Source organism: Hippichthys cyanospilos, chromosome 6 (assembly GCF_059441005.1).
Source record: "Hippichthys cyanospilos isolate Australia breed blue-spotted pipefish chromosome 6, RoL_Hcya_1.0, whole genome shotgun sequence".
Classification (NCBI taxonomy): Eukaryota; Metazoa; Chordata; class Actinopteri; order Syngnathiformes; family Syngnathidae; genus Hippichthys; species Hippichthys cyanospilos.
Window position 1 is genome coordinate 22,698,654 of NC_142374.1, and position 18,847 is coordinate 22,717,500.

The 18,847-nt window shown below is 38.4% G+C and overlaps 1 protein-coding gene across 1 annotated transcript in view; it reads left to right on the forward strand.

Annotated features, from left to right (window-relative positions):
* The window catches only part of plxnb2b (plexin b2b), a 199,932-nt gene that overhangs the window by 170,510 nt on the left and 10,575 nt on the right, over window positions 1-18,847 (forward strand). Inside the window, 13 exon segments of the mRNA XM_088416301.1 lie at window positions 311-490; window positions 1,075-1,211; window positions 3,315-3,415; window positions 3,666-3,895; window positions 6,471-6,652; window positions 7,728-7,785; window positions 7,787-7,795; window positions 8,455-8,601; window positions 10,825-10,981; window positions 12,934-13,034; window positions 14,868-14,952; window positions 15,191-15,342; window positions 16,637-16,797. Of these exon segments, the coding sequence (XP_088272427.1) occupies window positions 311-490; window positions 1,075-1,211; window positions 3,315-3,415; window positions 3,666-3,895; window positions 6,471-6,652; window positions 7,728-7,785; window positions 7,787-7,795; window positions 8,455-8,601; window positions 10,825-10,981; window positions 12,934-13,034; window positions 14,868-14,952; window positions 15,191-15,342; window positions 16,637-16,797 (1,700 nt within the window).

Consider the following 18,847-nt stretch of genomic DNA (forward strand, 5'->3'; position numbering starts at 1 on the left):
CTAGCCTAGGCTAGCCTTACTAGGGAATATGGGCATAACAAGCGCCACTCAAAGGTAAATAAATCCTTTATGATGACTTCTGATTGTATACATGTATATTATATATACATAGCACTCTATACTATTTTGGTACCAATTTTTAATATGTATGGCCAATTTTCATGTTTTTACCCAGGGTTCTAAATGCATTAGCTATTTAACATAGGTTTGGATTGCCCGCCATATGGTGAATTCGCCTTACGAGACACACACATACAGACAGTATTTATTTTCTTTTTTTTTTTCGAATTTATCACCGTGTGTTTTGCAGGGTCGCGGTTTCTCCAAAGCCATGACGGCCAAAGAAGCTCAGGCCTTCGTGGGAGACGTTCCCTGTCTGGTCAACACGCTCCAGGACGACAAGCTGTTCCTGGACCCGCCCTCCACCAAGCCTCGCGCTCGGTCCCGGAGACACCGCCGCGATACTCGGCCGGAGCTCCTTGATCTCATGGTCAGAAACTCATTTTTCCTCCCATCTTTTTTTTCTTCATTTGGTAATAGCTTTACTTTTTGAATTTCGAAGGGTGCGTCCTATATTTGGGGAATTTTATTTCGTGCGCGGCCCAGTACCAGTTGATCCATGGACCCCTACCGGGCCGCGAACCGCTGGTCGGGGACCCCCTTGTAGATAGGCGTCAATGGCACTTGAGTGCTGAAAATTAACGTATCGTAACTGTCAATATTTCACAATCTTGCAGCGGCGGCGATGATGGCCGCCGTCGGCTCGGCTTTCGCTGAGCTATTGTTTCATTTTGGCCGCCGTATGAAAAAGCGCGGGATGTTTCCTAGCGAAAATTCGCCTGGTATAAGTGTCAGACGCAATACAGCCGCGGATTTGTTCACTCTATAGTCGCGGCACTTTTAGAAGTCCTCTCGACGATTCAGCGAAAAAAGAAAAAAAACAAGTGCGGGGCAATTATGTAGATTGCCCCATCCTTGGCTGCTTTTCAAATTTACCCCGATCGAAGCAGGGTGAACGTACTTGATAATAAGATTCCGCGCTCATTTTTTTTTTTTTTTTTTTTTCCCCCGCAGATCAAGTTTGGCAAAGGGGAGTGGGTAGTGGGCTCGGTGCAGTACGAGACCAAAAACGATTTGTCGCTCTACATCATCATCCCCGCCGTCGTCGTGCCCATGCTGCTCATCATTGCAATCTCCGTCTATTGCTACAGGTAAGACATTGTGATCAGCACTGTCAAGTGCTGTGCACTATTGGTGTCCAAACTGTGGTCCGGGGGGCCGTTTGTGGCCCGACGCCTATTTTTAAGCGGCCCACAATGCAAACCGACTGCTACTAAATGTATATGCCTAGATGTCCTCACTTCTGCAAAATGTCCCCATAATGTCGGTAGAAAACTCAAAGCGGTCTGCACAAGTATAGACATTTGTACAGCGTGTGATTTTATTATTTGCGTTTAATTGAAATAAAAAAAAAATCAATTTGATGCAACATTAAATTGTATCTAAAAATTCAAACGATAGAATAATCAATTCTAAAATATTTATTAGTGACAGTCCTATTACATCTATCCCTAGGGCTATGTGAAATTTTAAGTTTTTATATAATTTCATGTCGTAAAAGGAACAGTACATTTGTATTTTCAAATTAAGAACCAATGAATTGGAACATGATGAAAATTGAATGCTAAAAGGTTTTGTGCAAAAACGTTAAATGCCATAATTGTCATCATTTTTATGCAGATGCGCAGTGTCATTCCGTGCTGCAATTTTTTTTTTTTAATTATTAAAAACGATTTTTTTTCTAATTTTGTCTCTGGTTAGTTCTGTGTTGTCAAAAAACCTGCAAATTTTTGTTGCTCATTTTATCCAAAGTAAAGGTAGATGTTTGCAAATTTTATTTTGATTCAACACAATACGAATAATATTATTACATATACTATTATTATCTATGCGATTAGTTGCTGATTGATTTATTGACAAACTTTACAAACAATGATTTGCGATAAGGTCAAGTTTATCTTTTGCTTCTTCTTGCTTATGAATGTATTATTTTTCCTCTCTCAGAGGCTCCAGTTGCTGATTTATTTCGTCGTGTTTTTGGCTGCACGACACGATATCAAAAGGAAGTAATCATAACAATAATGCTAAGTGCGTCTCGTAAGACTCATTTGACACAACGCAAAAATCAATCGGAGTGGCGGAGTGAAACAAAAGCAAATATTTGGACACCGCCTAGCTATGTACAACAGGAGGATTTAGGAAATGAGCATTTTAACAGGAAGCGTAATCCCTCACCGTTTCACTGTTTGTCTGTGTGTGTGTGTTCCTGTGCCTCTATACTTGTGAGAACCTCTTAGAGTTTTCTACCAGCACTGTGAGGACATTTAGGCCAGTCCTTACTTGTTCAGACCAAAACTTGTCTTTGGAGCAGGAGTGGGCAAACTTGGTCTTTCGAGGGCAACATACAGAACAATCGAAGAGCAAATCAAAGGCCTCATTATTTTATTTTTTCTTATATTATTTGATTTTTTTATATGGTGCAGTTTTTGTTTTTTAATTGTGACCTGAACAGATTTTATAATGCGTGTAAGTTTGAATTTGATGAGATTTTGGGGTGGTCAGAAACCAACCAGAAATTATTTACAGCTGCACTGAATCACAATTGGATCCCATTTCTATTATCAGAACCAAAACAAAAGCATTACGTTGTAAGATTACCGTTAAAGTGGAAGAAATCATTTTGCTATGAAGAGAAATATTCTTACTAGTTTAGCAATTTTGCATATTTAGAAAAGCCCTCCAATATGTGCAAGACATTTCTTGTATGCAAATGAAATATTATGTTTATGTTGTGGGCCACTTAAAAATAGGCAATGGGCCACAAATGGCCCCCGGGCCATATTTTGGACACCGCTGTTTTAGAGTATATTTTGAATTGGGTTAGGGTGTGAGTTTAGGGTAAAGGTTAGGCAATCATTTCTGATGACCAAGCTTAGAATTAGGAGTAAGGAAATGTATTAAGTCAATGGATGTCCCCAAAAGTACAGTTGTACAAACGTGTGTGTGTGTACTTGTACGTCTATGCTTGTGAGGACCTCTTTTTTTCTACCGACATAGTTCAGACCTCTTTTTGAGGGTCAAGATTTGCTTTTAACGTATAGTTTTGAATTGGGTTAGGGTTAGCGAATCATTTCTGATGGATAATGTAAGGAATAGGGGCTAGGAAATGCATTGCGTCAATGGAGGTCCCTCACAAGTAAAGTCATACAAACAAGCGTGTGTATAGCTTTACAAATACGTATGTGTGTGTGCAGGAGGAAGAGCCAACAGGCCGAGAGGGAGTACGAGAAGGTAAAACACCAGCTGGAGAACCTGGAGGAGAGTGTGCGAGACCGCTGCAAGAAAGAGTTTACAGGTATGTGACAAGGAAACGGGCACTCCTACAAGACACGTGATCTGCTCCTGGCGCAACCATCGACCAATGAGGGCAGAAGTGTTAATCTACTCCCTCCCCGGAGTTGTATCTTGTATAAATAGTTTAGTATAGTGTAAATACTTTTCACTTTTGAAAAAAATCCGTACCCACGTGGGGGGGTTACTGTGTATATTACAAGTATGTATCTCAGCAGTACATTACTTATCGAGCAATTGCTTTTGTGCATCAGACCTGATGATTGAAATGGAGGACCACACCAACGACCTGAGCGAGGGTCGCATCCCCTTCCTGGACTACAAGACGTACACGGACCGCGTCTTCTTCCTGCCCTCCAAAGACGGCGCCAACGACGTGATGATCACGGGCAAGCTGGACATCCCCGAGGCTCGCCGGGCCACCATCACGCAGGCGCTCACCCAGTTCTCCAACCTCCTCAACTCCAAGACGTTCCTCATCAACGTAAGCGCGCGTTTTGTTCATTAGCAGCACTTGCTAGTCACGATTATTGTTATTGTTGGCGAGGAATGAAAAGTGCAATGTTTGAAGCGTATCAAAAGTGTATTAAATGGCAAACGCGTATGCAAGGTGCATAATGTCATTGAAGGCAGCAACCTGCGCTGAGCAAATGACACAAGATCCAGCATAAGCTCGACAAATTTCAAGCCTCAGATGAGATTTCTGGGCCCGAACATGTTCGAAGGGATTTTCCATTTAAAATTGAAAGTGCTGCCAAATGCCATGTCTGGAGCGGATCCAAATGGAAATGTGCTGTGATATTCCAGAGATTACGCTTTCTGGCGGCAGATTATCATTGAAAGTTTGCCCCCTGTGTATTATTATATTCCAAGACATATTTTATTTTTAGATTTTGGTTTATGTTGGTTTTAGTGTTGTTTTATAGTTTTGTTTTCGTTTCTGTAAGTATTATTATCTTGCATGAGTAATGTGAGGATTTTTAGCGACAGTTACATATGTACATATACATAGTATAAAGTATATATACATATATATGTGGTGTATATATATATATATATATATATATATATATATATATATATATATAGCATAAAGTATATTTACATATATATGTGGTGTGTGTATATATATATATATATATATATATATATATATATATATATATATATATATATATATAATATACATATATATAATATACATATATATAATATACATAAATAGTATAAAGTGTATATATAACATATATATATATATATATATATATATATATATATATATATATATATTTATATAGATAGATATACATTATGATATTGTTTTATTGTAATATTAAATAGTTCTTTTTTGTGTTTTTTGTTGATATTCTTTCATTTTCTATTAATATTTTTTGAATTTTTATGTTAAAGAATAGTAAAATAGTAGAAGTCTTCCAAACACCAACTGACTTGAGACGGCTTTCATCACAAATTGTCATTTGTGATTTTTTTTTTAATATTTCAATCAAACACCGAAACCAAACGCGGCCTGTGCTACGTAGCTAATATTAACATGCTAACCTTCAAAATGCTACAGACTTGTCAGCTGATTTTTTTCATCAGCGCTCACTAATAATGGTAATGATTTTTTTGATGTTATTTTATGCTAAGCCTGCGAACATGAAAATGTTCATTGGGCCACTTGTGCAAATTTTTTTTCGCGCGTGTGACTATTTTTAATTAGTAGCAAGAAACCTGACTGTTGTCGTTCAATCTTTTCCCTCCCTACGCATTTGCGCCCATTCACACTCCTACATCTCAGCGTGGAATCCTTTATTGGCCCCTGTTTTCAATTGGTCCCGTCTTAGCCCGGCGCCCACTGTCAGATGCTGACGGCTCCAATATTAGACGGCTGAAGATACGGCGCCGCAGCAGATTGGAAGGCTTCTAATAATCCAACTGGGCTGGCACCGCAAGCAGCCTTGGAGGTGTTAACCGCAAATCTGCCAGAGCTTCCCCTGCTCCTCATTTGTGTTTTATCTAAGCCTCGATGCAGAGCTCCGCCGTGTTTACCGCCGTCGTTATTATTGGCTCGTTATTTTTTTTTGTTTTTTTTAAACATTTACAGAGTTACCTCCGGGGAAAAAAATCAAGACAGTAATGTGGTGTAAAATGTTGAAAGCTAAAACAAACAAGTGGCAGACGGACGGCTAGCTTGGTGGTACTTAGCTAGCTGCTTACTACCACTATGTTTACCGTCGAGGTTATTATTGGCTCGCCGTTGCTTGTTGTTTTTTTTTAAACTTTTACAGACTTACCTCTGAGACAAAATCAAAACAATAATGTGGTGTGAAATGTGGAAACCTAACACAAACGAGTGGCAGACGGACAGCTAGCTTGGTTGTGCCACAAGCTAACATATTTAGTTAGCTTGATGCAACTAAATACTTACTACTTGTGCTTGTAAAACCATTGTAAAAGTGAAACAGTGTAAAAGTGAAAAAGCTAAAAGCTAGCTAACAGCTTAGAGGCTAGCTCTGTTACATATTATAGCTTGGTAACTTTTTTTACTTAAAAAAAGCTTACATTTAGATCTTTGCAGTGTTTCACTTTTACAATGGTTTTACAAGCACGAGTAGTAAGGATTTACTTTCATCAAGCTAAGTAAATATGTGCTAGTGGGACAAGTAAATTGTTGCAGTCTGCAGCATCATTCAATAACTTTGGTGAAGCATAGATAACATTGATGCAATTTTACAATACCAGTTCAAGAACATCACTATCAAAGCTTTCAATTATCCTTTCGATTGTTCTATTGAAAAATCAAGTTATCACACTGCACTCATGGACCCCACCCCTACAAATAATAGAAACTCATATGAATGTTTTAAACTCATTTACTATGGTTGAAGGTTTGTTGAAATTTTAGGATGTAAATACTCTATCTTCTTCATATGAACCAATGCTACCATTCACAATTAGCAAACAGTTATAGCGTCATTTGGAGGCAACTTACCCAACTTGGTCAACTTTTTTTTTTTTTTTTTTTTTTTTCTACTTGTATGATTTGCCATCTGCAGTTTATCCGCACCCTGGAGCGCAGTCACGACTTCAACGCCAGGGCCAAGGTGTATTTCGCCTCCTTGCTGACGGTGGCGCTGCATGGCAAGCTGGAGTATTACACGGACATCATGCGGACGCTGCTGCTGGAACTCATGGAAGAATACGTTCACAGCAAAAACCCCAAACTCATGCTGCGCCGGTGAGTGAGGTACCCTGGATTCGCGGGGGCCGGGAAAAGTAGTTGTTTGCACGTTCGCCTCACGGCGCAAAGGAAGCGGGTTCAATTCCGGCTCCGGCCTTCCTGTCTGGAGTTTGCACGTTCTCCCCGTGCCCGTGTGGATTTTTCTCCAGGTACTTCAGTTTCCTGCCTTATTCCCAAAAACATACATGCTAGGTGTATTGGACTCTCCAAATTTCCCAGAATCCTCTCTTGTCATTCCTCATTGTTATCGGCATGCGGTAATATCACTTGAACTCTCTGCCATGTTTTGCCACTTAGCCACTGGCTGTTAAACAAATGCGCGTCTTAATTATCCCCCAGTGGAGAGGCTCATTATGCTGATTAGGTCATTGCCAACACAAGACCCCCCCCCCCCCCCCCCCCCACCCTTAAACACATCTAATTAGGCATGCTAACCGCTATCAATGCATGGGGACGAGGGAGGTTGCCGCCGGTGAATATCCGTCATGAGGATCCGTCAAAGTGTGGGCTCAGTATACAGTAGTTTGATGGACACTGACAAGATTTGCAGAAATGCCTTGTCAACATTGTGCAGAGACGCTGTCTTCAACGTGCATCACAACATTCCAAGCTGTCACTGGGGTAATTGACCCAACACTGAGAAGAAACTTCCTTGACATTCGCGCTCCTCATTTGAACAGATTTTAAGGTCCAAAAATTACATTAAAAAAACACGTATTAAGTTGAGAGGAGTGGTGCTCAAAAGGTCTAAATTGCTTGCTAGGGATGGTTGTTTGGGGGGGGGGGGGGGGGGGGGGGGGGGGGGGCTTCACAAGAATAAAATGTCATTGCACATCAATACAGTAGGTGGCAGTGGCGTTCTTGTGTAAGGAGCTCCTCTGCAGGGCTTGTATTTACAAGACAAATGACGCTATTTATAGTCACAGCCGAGAGCAGGGTAGAAACTGGACATCTGGCATACAGGGCAGATGCCCGCTAGGCCAACCGCTTTTGGGCGATTGGTGCAAAAATCTCTATATATCCAATTTCTAGATTTAAATTCAATGAATGTTTGTCTGCTTGTAAATTATAGATCCGAGACGGTGGTGGAAAGGATGCTGTGCAACTGGATGTCCATTTGCCTGTACCTAATTCCTGAAGGTAACAATTCAGCGAGATCCGAACTAGTGATAAATGGATTGTCGGCAGCGATACGTCCGATATTATTGACCAATATCGGCCTTTTTCTTTGAAATTGAAACAAAAATAAGTAAAATCTATCTATTACCGTATTTTCCGCACTATAAGGCGCACCTAAAAGCCTTATTTTTTTTAAAAAAGCTGATGACGCGCCTTGTAATCAGGCGCGCCTTATATATGGATCAATATTGAGTTTAGGATTCGTAGATGGGGAATGAACTGATAAGTAAGATGTACCTGTTTCTTTTGTGTGTTTACAGTTGAACAAGGTTGCTCATATTGACATTAAGTTATTATTGAGATTTTAGAATTATTATTTGAGTTATTATTGTTTTTACTTTGAGCATTACTCTATTTTGATTGAAAAAGTTTTAAAATATGTCATTAATTGAGGGTGCGCCTTATAATCCGGTGCGTCTTATATATGGAAAAAGTTTTAAAATATGTCATTAATTGAGGGTGCGCCTTATAATCCGGTGCGCCTTATAGTGTGGAAAATACAGTATTTTGAAATATTGGAGAACTACATTTACTGTAGAAATATCAAGTTTTCTTGTTTAAGTAACTTTGACGGTAACTCCAAATAATCACAACGCGCTAATCAACGTTTTTTGTCGCAGGACTCGGCGGGCGAGCCCTTGTATAAACTGTTCCGCGCCATCAAGCACCAGATCGAGAAAGGACCCGTGGACGCCCGAGTGAAAAAAGCCAAGTATACGCTAAACGACACCGGCCTGCTGGGCGACGACGTGGAATACTCTGTGCTGGTGAGACGGACACGCTAACATGCACAAATTTAACATGCGCTTAAACTTTGCCGAGTGCTGCTTCACGGTTGCCGCGGTAACCGTATGTATCTGCGGGAAAAGGGGGGGAAAGAAAGCGCCTTAGGGCCAGCAGCTGCTTTTGTATGACACGTGTTTTTTAGTCGCCCGGAAAAAGACGGGTCTCTCCGTGAAGCCAGGCTCCGCCCCCCCCCCCCCCCCCCCCTTGGATTTCAGTTTACGGAGAAGCGGATAAATAAATAAAAAGGCCAGCGGGTAATGGCGATGTCGAGGACAATTATCGAATTAGCTCCCAATCATGCCGTCTCCCCCAGGGGTGATGGATCTCTTCCTGTGATTGAATTACAGCGCAAGTGAACCCCCCCCCCCTTCCGAAAACCCCCATGGACTTGATTTCACAGGCCCTCTCGATTACTTTGGATTTCACGGGCCGCTCTTCACACTGTCACTCAAATGCAGAGCGGGTAGGATTGGATTGCCCCCCCCCCCGGCTCCCCCCACCTTAACGTCAACTAGCCCCTTGCCATTCATCTGATTGCATCAAGTGGTCAATTAGTTCCTGGGCGAGTGACTCAAGTTGCTCCCGCTGAGCCGCGGTCATTAGCCGAGGCCGAGGTGACAGAATTCCTATCAAAAGCCAACCTGATTCTGTGTGTGTGTGTGCGTGTGTGTGTGTGTGTGTGTGTGCGTGTGTGTGTGTGTGTGTGTGAGAGAGAGAGAGAGAGAGAGAGAGAGAGAGAGAAGCCTGGTTACCATGGCAACAAGCATGTCTTAACTGCAGAATTGTGTGTGTGTGTGTGTGTGTGTGTGACGGGTAGGAGGCCACGGGATTTTCAGTGGGGCAATTCGGACACTTTCCCTGCAAATCAATGGGAAGTCCTAAAAGCTAACATGAAATTTGAGGTCATTTCAGGCAAAATGTTTTGTCATCAACAGACATGCATGTCAATTAATTTACGTTTTATTTATTCCCTGCCCACATTGTCATGCTGCGCTTATTTTTTAGAGGTGGCAGCACTTTTTTTTTTTTTTTAAACTCCTGGTCTCCAATTTGCTGCAGGGCTCCATTTCTTCAACTGCCCTTAATCTCGCCTGGGATAAAATGTGTTTAATTAATTTATTTATTTTTGCCCCTAATCTCCATTTGCTGCAGGGCTCCATTTCTCTAGATGTCCTTAGTCTCGCCTTGGATAAAATGTGTTTAATTTTTGTTGTCGTTGTTGTTTTTTGCCCCTAATCTCCATTTTGCTCCATTATTTCTCTAAATGCCCCTAGTTTCACCTCTGATAAAATGTGTTTAATCTGATTAAAAAATACTTTTTTTCCCCTCTTCTCCATTTTGCTGCAGAGCTCCATTTCTCTAGATGCCCTCAGTCTCGCCTCATATAAAATGTGTTTAATCTGAATGAAAATTACCTTTTTTTGCCCCTAATCTCCATTTTGCTGCACCCTAAACCCCCTTAGTTTCACCTCTGAAAAATTGTGTTTAATCTAAAAACAAAAATACCTTTTTAGCAATAAGTTTCTTCATGTTCCAATTAATTTACTCTTAATTTGAAGACTGTACTTTTCCCATCAATGCATTGAAAAGTATTCATTTAGATTCGTTTTTTTTTTAATTTGTTTATTTTATGAATTGACTTTTTTTTAATATATATATATATATATATATATATATATATATATATATATATATATATATATATATATATATATATATATACTATTAAAATATTGTCTACCCCTTAAAGTGCCATCATGTACACCCAGAGATACATTTGAAGCCACTGGATCCATCATTTGTAATCAGTAATCAATTATCAAATTAATCGACAAATATTTTAGGAATATAACACATAAAAAAAATCATTTGATAAAACACTAATGCACAATAAAATTGTGTCCCAGCACTCTCTTGAATAAAAATATTTGATAGTGAAAGCCCCACTTTATCATAAAATTTCTTACAGAAGTCTAATTTTGATACATGAATGACCTTTAACAAGAATATAACACCAAAACAAGGACTTGCGAATGATAAACGGCGACTCCATGTTTTGAAAGAATTCACATTCCTAATTTAATAAACACATTGCCCCATTATTACTTCATTTGCATATCTTTTTCCCATAATTGCTCATGTCAAAGTCACCGCCGCCCTTGACTTGTTTTTGAGTGCGAGGCCCTCTCTCGTGTCTTGTGCAGACGCTGCAAGTGCTGGTGCACGGCGAGGGTCCCGACGTGACCCCCGTCAAGGTTCTCAGCTGCGACACCATCTCGCAGGTGAAGGAGAAGATCATCGAGCAGGTGTATAGGAATCTGCCCTACTCCGCGCGGCCCAAGGTGGACAGCGTCACGCTGGGTGAGGAGAAACCCTTCAAGGATTCCCAATTTTACCTCACTCTTTTTTTTTTTTTCCACGCTCAGTCCGAGATATATAGTCAAAAAAAAATCACAGCTAAAGAAGGTTCCAAAAATGTCTGGTACAAAATGAATTAGCGGCAGTAAAAATGATACAAATACAATTAATATATTACAAGTAATCAAGGTCTTCCACGGCGATATTAACATTTAAAAAGTCAAGCGCTTTTATTGATAACAAGTCAAATCAAGCACTTTGTCATCCTACCAGCGGGGGGCAATGTTTCCCACATGTTAGCTTGACAAATTCCCAATTAATTCATTATTTACCAGCGTGAAATGGCGTTGAGTTTCTCACCCGTTTCCTAATATTTACAGTGCTAGCTGTCAATTGATACGCATTTTGAAAAATCCAATTTTGACTGCGAATTAATTAAAATTTGCATAAAAGAAAATGTGCTTGGTTCTAAGTAGGCTTTTTTTTTTTATTCGTTTGCACTCGGAAAGTTAGCTGTCTTGCCCTGTGTGCCATTTGTTTTAATTTTTATTAACTTTATTTACTTTAGTTTATTATTATTATTTGTAAGTAAGCCTTATTTATATACTGCTATAGATTATATATATATATATATATATATATATATATATATATATATATATATATATATATATATATATATATATATATATATATATATATATATATATATATATATATATATATAGCTTTTAAGCAGGGCTGAAATTATGAAAAAAAAAGCTGCTTATAGTCCAAAAAATTCAGTTCTTATACTGTACAATTTTCTAGATAATAAACGTAAAATCTTAATGTTAAAATATAATTGGGAAGCACTGCGCTAATTCCTGGTGAGTATAGTTTTGCCAAGCACTTGGCAGCGCATTATATGAAGAATACGATTCTTTGAATATCATTTACATTAAATATGTTAATTTCACTAAGCAGATGCTAACTGCAGCTGTCGATGCAAATAGCATGTAGTTCTAAGATAATGGCTAATGACCACAAGCTTGCCAACAAATTTGCCGCACTCAAAACCAGGTTGACTTTTATTTTGCATGAGTTAAATGCAATTTTAACGTACATTTACGTCCTATTAAAAAGGATTTGAAATAGTCATTTTTAGCCGTGGCAGCAAAAAAAAAGCTTTTATTCCCTAAACAAAGTTCAAACTGCAAATCTAAGGGGAACCCACTTCAGAAGCTCAAATCTCCACAGACATTTTTGCCACTTCAAAGACTTTTTTTCTTTTTTTTGCCCAATTCCCACGCACGCAGCCCATCTCATTCCGTTATCCGTTTTAGATAAAATGCAGATCTGTCGCCTTTTGGCGGCGCATCGGGACGATCGCTCTCTCATGTGGCGCTAATTGTAAATGAGCTTCAGCTCAGGTCCGCGTCGTCTTTAAATCTCATTACATTCAAAAGTTGGGAGCTGCTGCCAATCACTTTTGGAATTACATTTGCAATATTTCTGACAGTCAGCTATCTGCTCTGCACACATCTATCTATCTATCTATCTATCTATCTATCTATCTATCTATCTATCTATCTATCTATCTATCTATCTATCTATCTATCTAGCTATTTGTCTATCTATCTATCTATCTATCTATCTATCTATCTATCTATCTATCTATCTATCTATCTATCTAGCAGCTAGCTAGCTAGCTTGCTGGCTAGCTATCAAACGAGCTAGCTGTTTATCTATCTAGCTCGCTAGCTATCTAGCTAGCTTGAAGCTAATATTTATATGTGTGTACATACAAATATATATATATATATATATATATATATATATATATATATATATATATATATATATATATATATATATATATATATATATATATATATATATATATATATCGCATAGTGAATGCTTTTTCTTTGATTTTTTTTTTTTTTTTCCCCTCTCTGTTTTTATGTGCTCAGAGTGGCGCCCAGGGTCCACAGGCCAGATTCTGTCCGATCTGGACTTGACTTCCCAGAAAGAGGGCAGATGGAAACGGGTCAACACATTGGCTCACTACAACGTACGTGATTTCTTTTTCCCTCTCTCAGAGACATCAATAATGTTGTTGGGTTCCCAGCAGATGATTAAAACATGTCATATTTCAAAATGCAATGATTCTGGCACCTCTAATTGATTGCAGCTGGACATGCGAGATTTTGTGTACAAAAATAATGATTGTCCAAATTTTGGACCATATAAAACCATTCTAATTACAGTTTTTGAGATGAATTTTAATAGGATTTACACACAAAATCCTTTGTTGATTCTTGTTTCACCTCAAGACAGTAGGTGGCGGTAGAGACCTTTTAATGGCTATGACCATACCATTTTTACATTTTTTTATTGGTATTAATAAATTGAACATACATATGTATGGTTGGCCACTTAACAATTTGAATGGTTGAAGGAAAAAAAATATTCTCAAATAACTAACGCCTCATTATTACGACTGACGTTTTTTAAGCTCCGTTCAAGATTGACTTCACCTTTCGAATTGCTCAGTCTAGCTAGCTGGCAACTCGCCTCGACGTTAGCGTTCACATCAGCCAGCTCGCTAGCTTTGTTCGTGTAACATTACGACATTCTTCTCCTAACTTTCCGAAGACTCGGGCCGAATTTCGCGTCCCTCCCCAGCAGCATTTAAAAGAAAGCTCGGCAGTGACAGAAGCCCTTTAAATCTTCCCTTCACCGCATCGACCCCGCGAAAACAAAGGTCAGCCGCAAATATCCCCCTTCAGTGCCGCCTTTCATGCGCTTAAATCTTCATTCTTCTGTGGCGCCCGGCTCTCGTTAACTCCCGCATTGTCCGTTAAAAGCTGAATCTATGGCTCCCCGCGTGGCGCTAATGCCGCCGTTTGTGAAGAAAATGGCCTGTAAATATGGCCGGCCGTGTGAAGAGCCGCCATGTCCGCCGTGCCGTTTCCGGGAGTGTATATTTGGAATTAGGTCACAGCCGTAAAGAGAAGGAAGAAAAAATCGGAAACTTTAGATGGCGGGGCCAAAAAAAAGCTTTTTTTTTTTGTCTACACATACCAGATGATCGTTACAAGAATCGACTTTTATTCAACTTAATTTTTTACTGTCAATTGTAAAAATATTACAGCTTTTTTTGCACATTTTTTAACCCCTATTTTAATATATATATATATATATATATATATATATATATATATATATATATATTTTTTTTTTTTTTTTTTTTTTTTTTTTTTTTTTTAAATTTTAAAGTAATTGGAATTATTTTTTGGCAGGTGATTTCAAGAGGCATAGATTACACATTTTTACAAATTTTTAGACATTGTATTTAATTAATACTGAATCAAATGTCTATCTATTATTTATATTAAAATTGATGACAAATAATATAGTAAAATTATAATTAATTGAGTACTTTTCTTAATTTTTCTGAATTCATTCTAATCATTAAATTGTATAATTGTTTAACATTTTAATATATTTAATAATATAATTTAAATATTGAAATAAATATACAGTAAAAATAATACATTAAAATAAACAGTTAATTCAATTTAATTTCTTATTCAATTTTTGGTTATATTCGAACTTTACTCTTCTATACTGTTTTTTTTTTTCTCATACTTTTTTTTACTCATTTTTTCTGTTTTTTTTAATTGTATTTTATTTTCAGAACATTAGATAACTTTATCCTTTTTTCATGCAAATTTTTTTTTCAATTACTTTACTTACTCCTTTATTTAAAAAAAAAACATCGTTCAAAACTTTTCCTCTGTCATTTTATTGCATGAATGTTCATTTTTTTATGTTGTGAGCAGTCTTGCTTTTTCCTCCACTTTTCTGAGTATTGCCTGCGTTGCGTTTTTGTGCCCCGCAGGTTCGCGACAACGCCACCTTAGTCTTGTCGCGAGTGCTCCACACTCAGCAGAACTTCGAGCAGAACCAGGAAAACCACGAGGAGCGTAAGTCTTTTGAAAGCCCGACGTTTCCCCGGGCCTTCGCTGGCATCCCCCGCGCTCATTTAGCATGCTAATTCAGGTTTATTTCCAGGCGCGCTTTTTCCATGACTTTCAAATGAGATGCGCTTTCCTTTCATGAAATCGCTTTTTTTTGGGGGTGTTTTGTTTGAGTTTGATGCCCTCGGTGCGTTTCATGCAAATGTAGCCGACAAAGGCGATGTTTGTGATGTTTGTGTTTCAGGGAACGCGCTGTTGGACGACGACAAGGTGTTCCACCTGGTCAGGCCCACCGACGAGCTGGATGAGATCAAGTCCAAGCGGGGGAGCATCAAGGACAAGTCCATGACCAAAGCCATCACTGAGATTTATCTCACGCGATTGCTCTCCGTCAAGGTAAGCTTTTTTTTTTTTTTAAACACTTGAGAATTATCATACTAATCTATTTTGTTGACATGTTTGGTAAAAACTTAAAAAAAAGTTCATTTTACCTTATTTTTAGAAAATGTTTGAAGTAACCTTTTCTTTTCGCAGTTTTATTTTCTCATCATATTGTATTACAAATTTATTATTGTACATTAATTTCATTGTATCCTAACACTTAAAATTTGGAGTATTTTTAAGTAATTTAAATATATATATATATATATATATTAGTATATACAAAATGTTTACTAATTAATCGCAACATTTTACACTGTAATTGAAAGTTTGAAAAAAAAACATTTTTCTATGAAGCTTATTGCAAATATTTACGAAAAAAATATCAAATTTTTAGCAGTCAAGTAACTTTTTATCAATTTTATCTTTATTTTTCTCATCATATTGTATTATATACAGCTATATTAAAAAAGAAATTAATTAAATTATTATGATTTTTTTTTAATCTGTCCCTTGAAACATGTTTTTTTTTCTTGATAAGAAAAGAATATTCTACTGCATAGAAAATAAAATTAATAATCAAATGGAACTTTTTTTCGCTAATCTTTGACGGAACTTAAACGTGATTACATTTGTTTTTAATGGACTTTTTAAATTTTTAAATCGTGGAAAAATGTGCCATGCAAATCGTTATCTCTACTGTTGAGGTTCTGTTAAGAAAACTTCCGATCCAAAACACCATAGATGGGCGAACAAAACTAGCATGAATGCATTACTCACCTCAAATAACATATTTGAAGATAATTGACTCATTCAGAAAAGAACATATTCACGAGCATATATTCTTTATCTTCTGTGAAAAATAACTAAAATATCGCAGTTTAATTTCGTCAGTCTTCCGTTTCATTGTATGCTGTGTTTATGTAGTATAGCTGTACTGTATATATTATGCTGCCCCCTGCTGTGCAAGAATTAAACTCTCAAGTCAAGGCATCATATTTATGCTTACTTGTTTTTTCATTTTGAGGTTCAGGGATTTCTTCTCTTTGCTCTGGCTTCCCGTTTTCCTCCATCTGCCATTCTTAGTTATCCACAAACGACTTTCATGACTTTCATCGGATTTGCTTTCCCGATTGAGGTTTTTTCGGCCACCTGTTGCTTTGGCAGCTTGCAAACAGGTTGTCGCGGGAGGGAGGGGGGAGTTTATTTTTTTAATTGTTGCTATTAACCTCGAGCAAACACTCAAATGGTTCTGCATTTGAACGTTCCCAACGCTGGCGCGTGAGTCGATTTGCGCTTTGCTTTTTAGGGGACGCTGCAGCAGTTTGTGGACGATTTCTTCCGCAGCGTGCTGTGCTCCGGGGCGGTGGTGCCGCCGGCCGTCAAATACTTTTTTGACTTCCTGGACGAGCAGGCGCTCAAGCACAACAACGTGGACGACGAGACCATTCACATATGGAAAACCAACAGGTATGGATTCGAATTGGAGGGGAGGAAAAGATGGATTTTTTTTTTGTGTATGCTCAGGCCGGAAGCATGTCAAATGTCAAATGTTTGCTTTGGCGCCATCGGGTGGCAGTTAGTTGGAAAGTGTGTTTTTTTTTTCTTTAGTAGTCCATTTTTTCCCCGTATTGAATCTTTCGCGTTCTAGCGTCAAAATTATCTTGTTTTTCTATTCCAACATTTATCGCAATGTTTGCATTTTGAAAAATGTCTTATTCAACAACTACAAAATGAAGCCTCATGAAGCACTTGCATTATATATATATATATATATATATATATATATATATATATATATATATATATATATATATATATATATATATATGTGTATGTGTGTGTGTGTGTGTGTGTGTGTGTGTATTACTCCTCTATATACAATGAACATGAATTAGATTATCTCCACATCTATAAAACATCACAAAAATATATCAATAGAGGTTCATGAGGCTTCGTTTTTCCATTTTCTCTTTTAGTCTATTTTTGGTTCGTTTTTGACAACGGCGCCAATTGCCTTTCACAAAGCCGACTTCCCGCCTCCTTTATCTCCTTCTGAGTCCAGGAGAAAAATGTTTTATTCACCTCCATCGATATCCCTCGTTCTCGAATAATCCGCTCTAATGTTCTCCATCAATTCCTGCGAAAAAGTCTTCAAACTTTCAACGTCGGCGTCAAATTTCCAAAACGCCGAGGTGTGTGTTAGAGCGAGCATATCAAGAAACAAAAGTTGAGCATCCAAGAGACGCATACAGATGCTTTTTTTTTTTTTCCATTTGCAATCCCACTTTCCCTTGTGACATTTTAAGCGCATAAATTAGTGTCACGGCGGCGAAGTCCGGTTCGCCCCGGACGACGTGTTGCATGTCGATGTTTGCGATAGACGGCAGGCTGAGCGAAAGCGAGAAAGCGCGCTCTGGCGACGGGACAGTCGATGAGCGATTTAATTACTCGGCATCCAGCCGTCATGTTTATCAAATCAATGCAGGGCCGTGTATTAAATATGAATGTGTGTGCGAGGCAGAACAACAAACAAACATGGTAATTGTGTCCCAGGCTAATTTAATTGTGCGATTGTTGCAACGGCGTTATTTTTATGCTTGTGTTGTACTCCCTCCCGAGGTTCTCTCGCTCGCCCCGGTGTGTTTTTTTTATTTTACACTCTGCGCTTTTGGTGTCTCACTTGGGCGGGCAAGTGCGCCGTAGAGGGGATTTTTTTTTTTTGGTTTTGTTTACATTCTTATTTTGGGTGAGAACGAAGTGGGCGTTTTGCGCTCAGAGGGGAAATCAGTTAGCGTACTGGAGCGTTGCGCGAGGCGGCGTCGGTAATGTTCAAAGTTGCTGGAGGACTTTTAAAGGTCAGGATTTTGGCGAAGCCTCGACAAGCATCGCTGGCTGGAACTGGGCTCGGATCCCTCTTGTTTGCCGTTTGGAGCGCTCGTGTTTGTCTTTTTGATTGTAGGGGATGTGAGAGCGCTAAAGACGCGCGCTGAATTATTCATGATTCCAAGTTGACTTGAAGGAAATATTATCGATAGTGTTCAGCACGCTTGAAAAATATTGGGGGGAAAAATGAAACCGTTTGGGTAACAAAGGAACGGACGCAATTTTCGGGGTTATATTTTCAATCCAGGAAGTTGGGTCGAATGAAAAGTACTGTAATTTTCGCATTATAAGGCGCACCTAAAAGCCTTATATATATATATTTTTTTAAAACCTGTTGGTGCGCCTTATAATCAGGTGCGCCTTATGTATGGATCAATATTGAGATTGGGATTGGTAGATGGGGAATGAAGTGATAAAGTAAGCTTTACCTGTGCTCATATTGACATTGAGTTATTATTCTATAGAGAGTTTAGAGTTATTATTTGAGTTATTATTGTTATTACTTTGAGTATTACCATATTGTGATTGAAAAAGTTTTAAAATATGTCATTAATTGAGGGTGCGCCTTATAATCCGGTGCGCCTTATATATGGAAAAGGTTTGAAAATATGTCATTAATTGAGGGTGCGCCTTA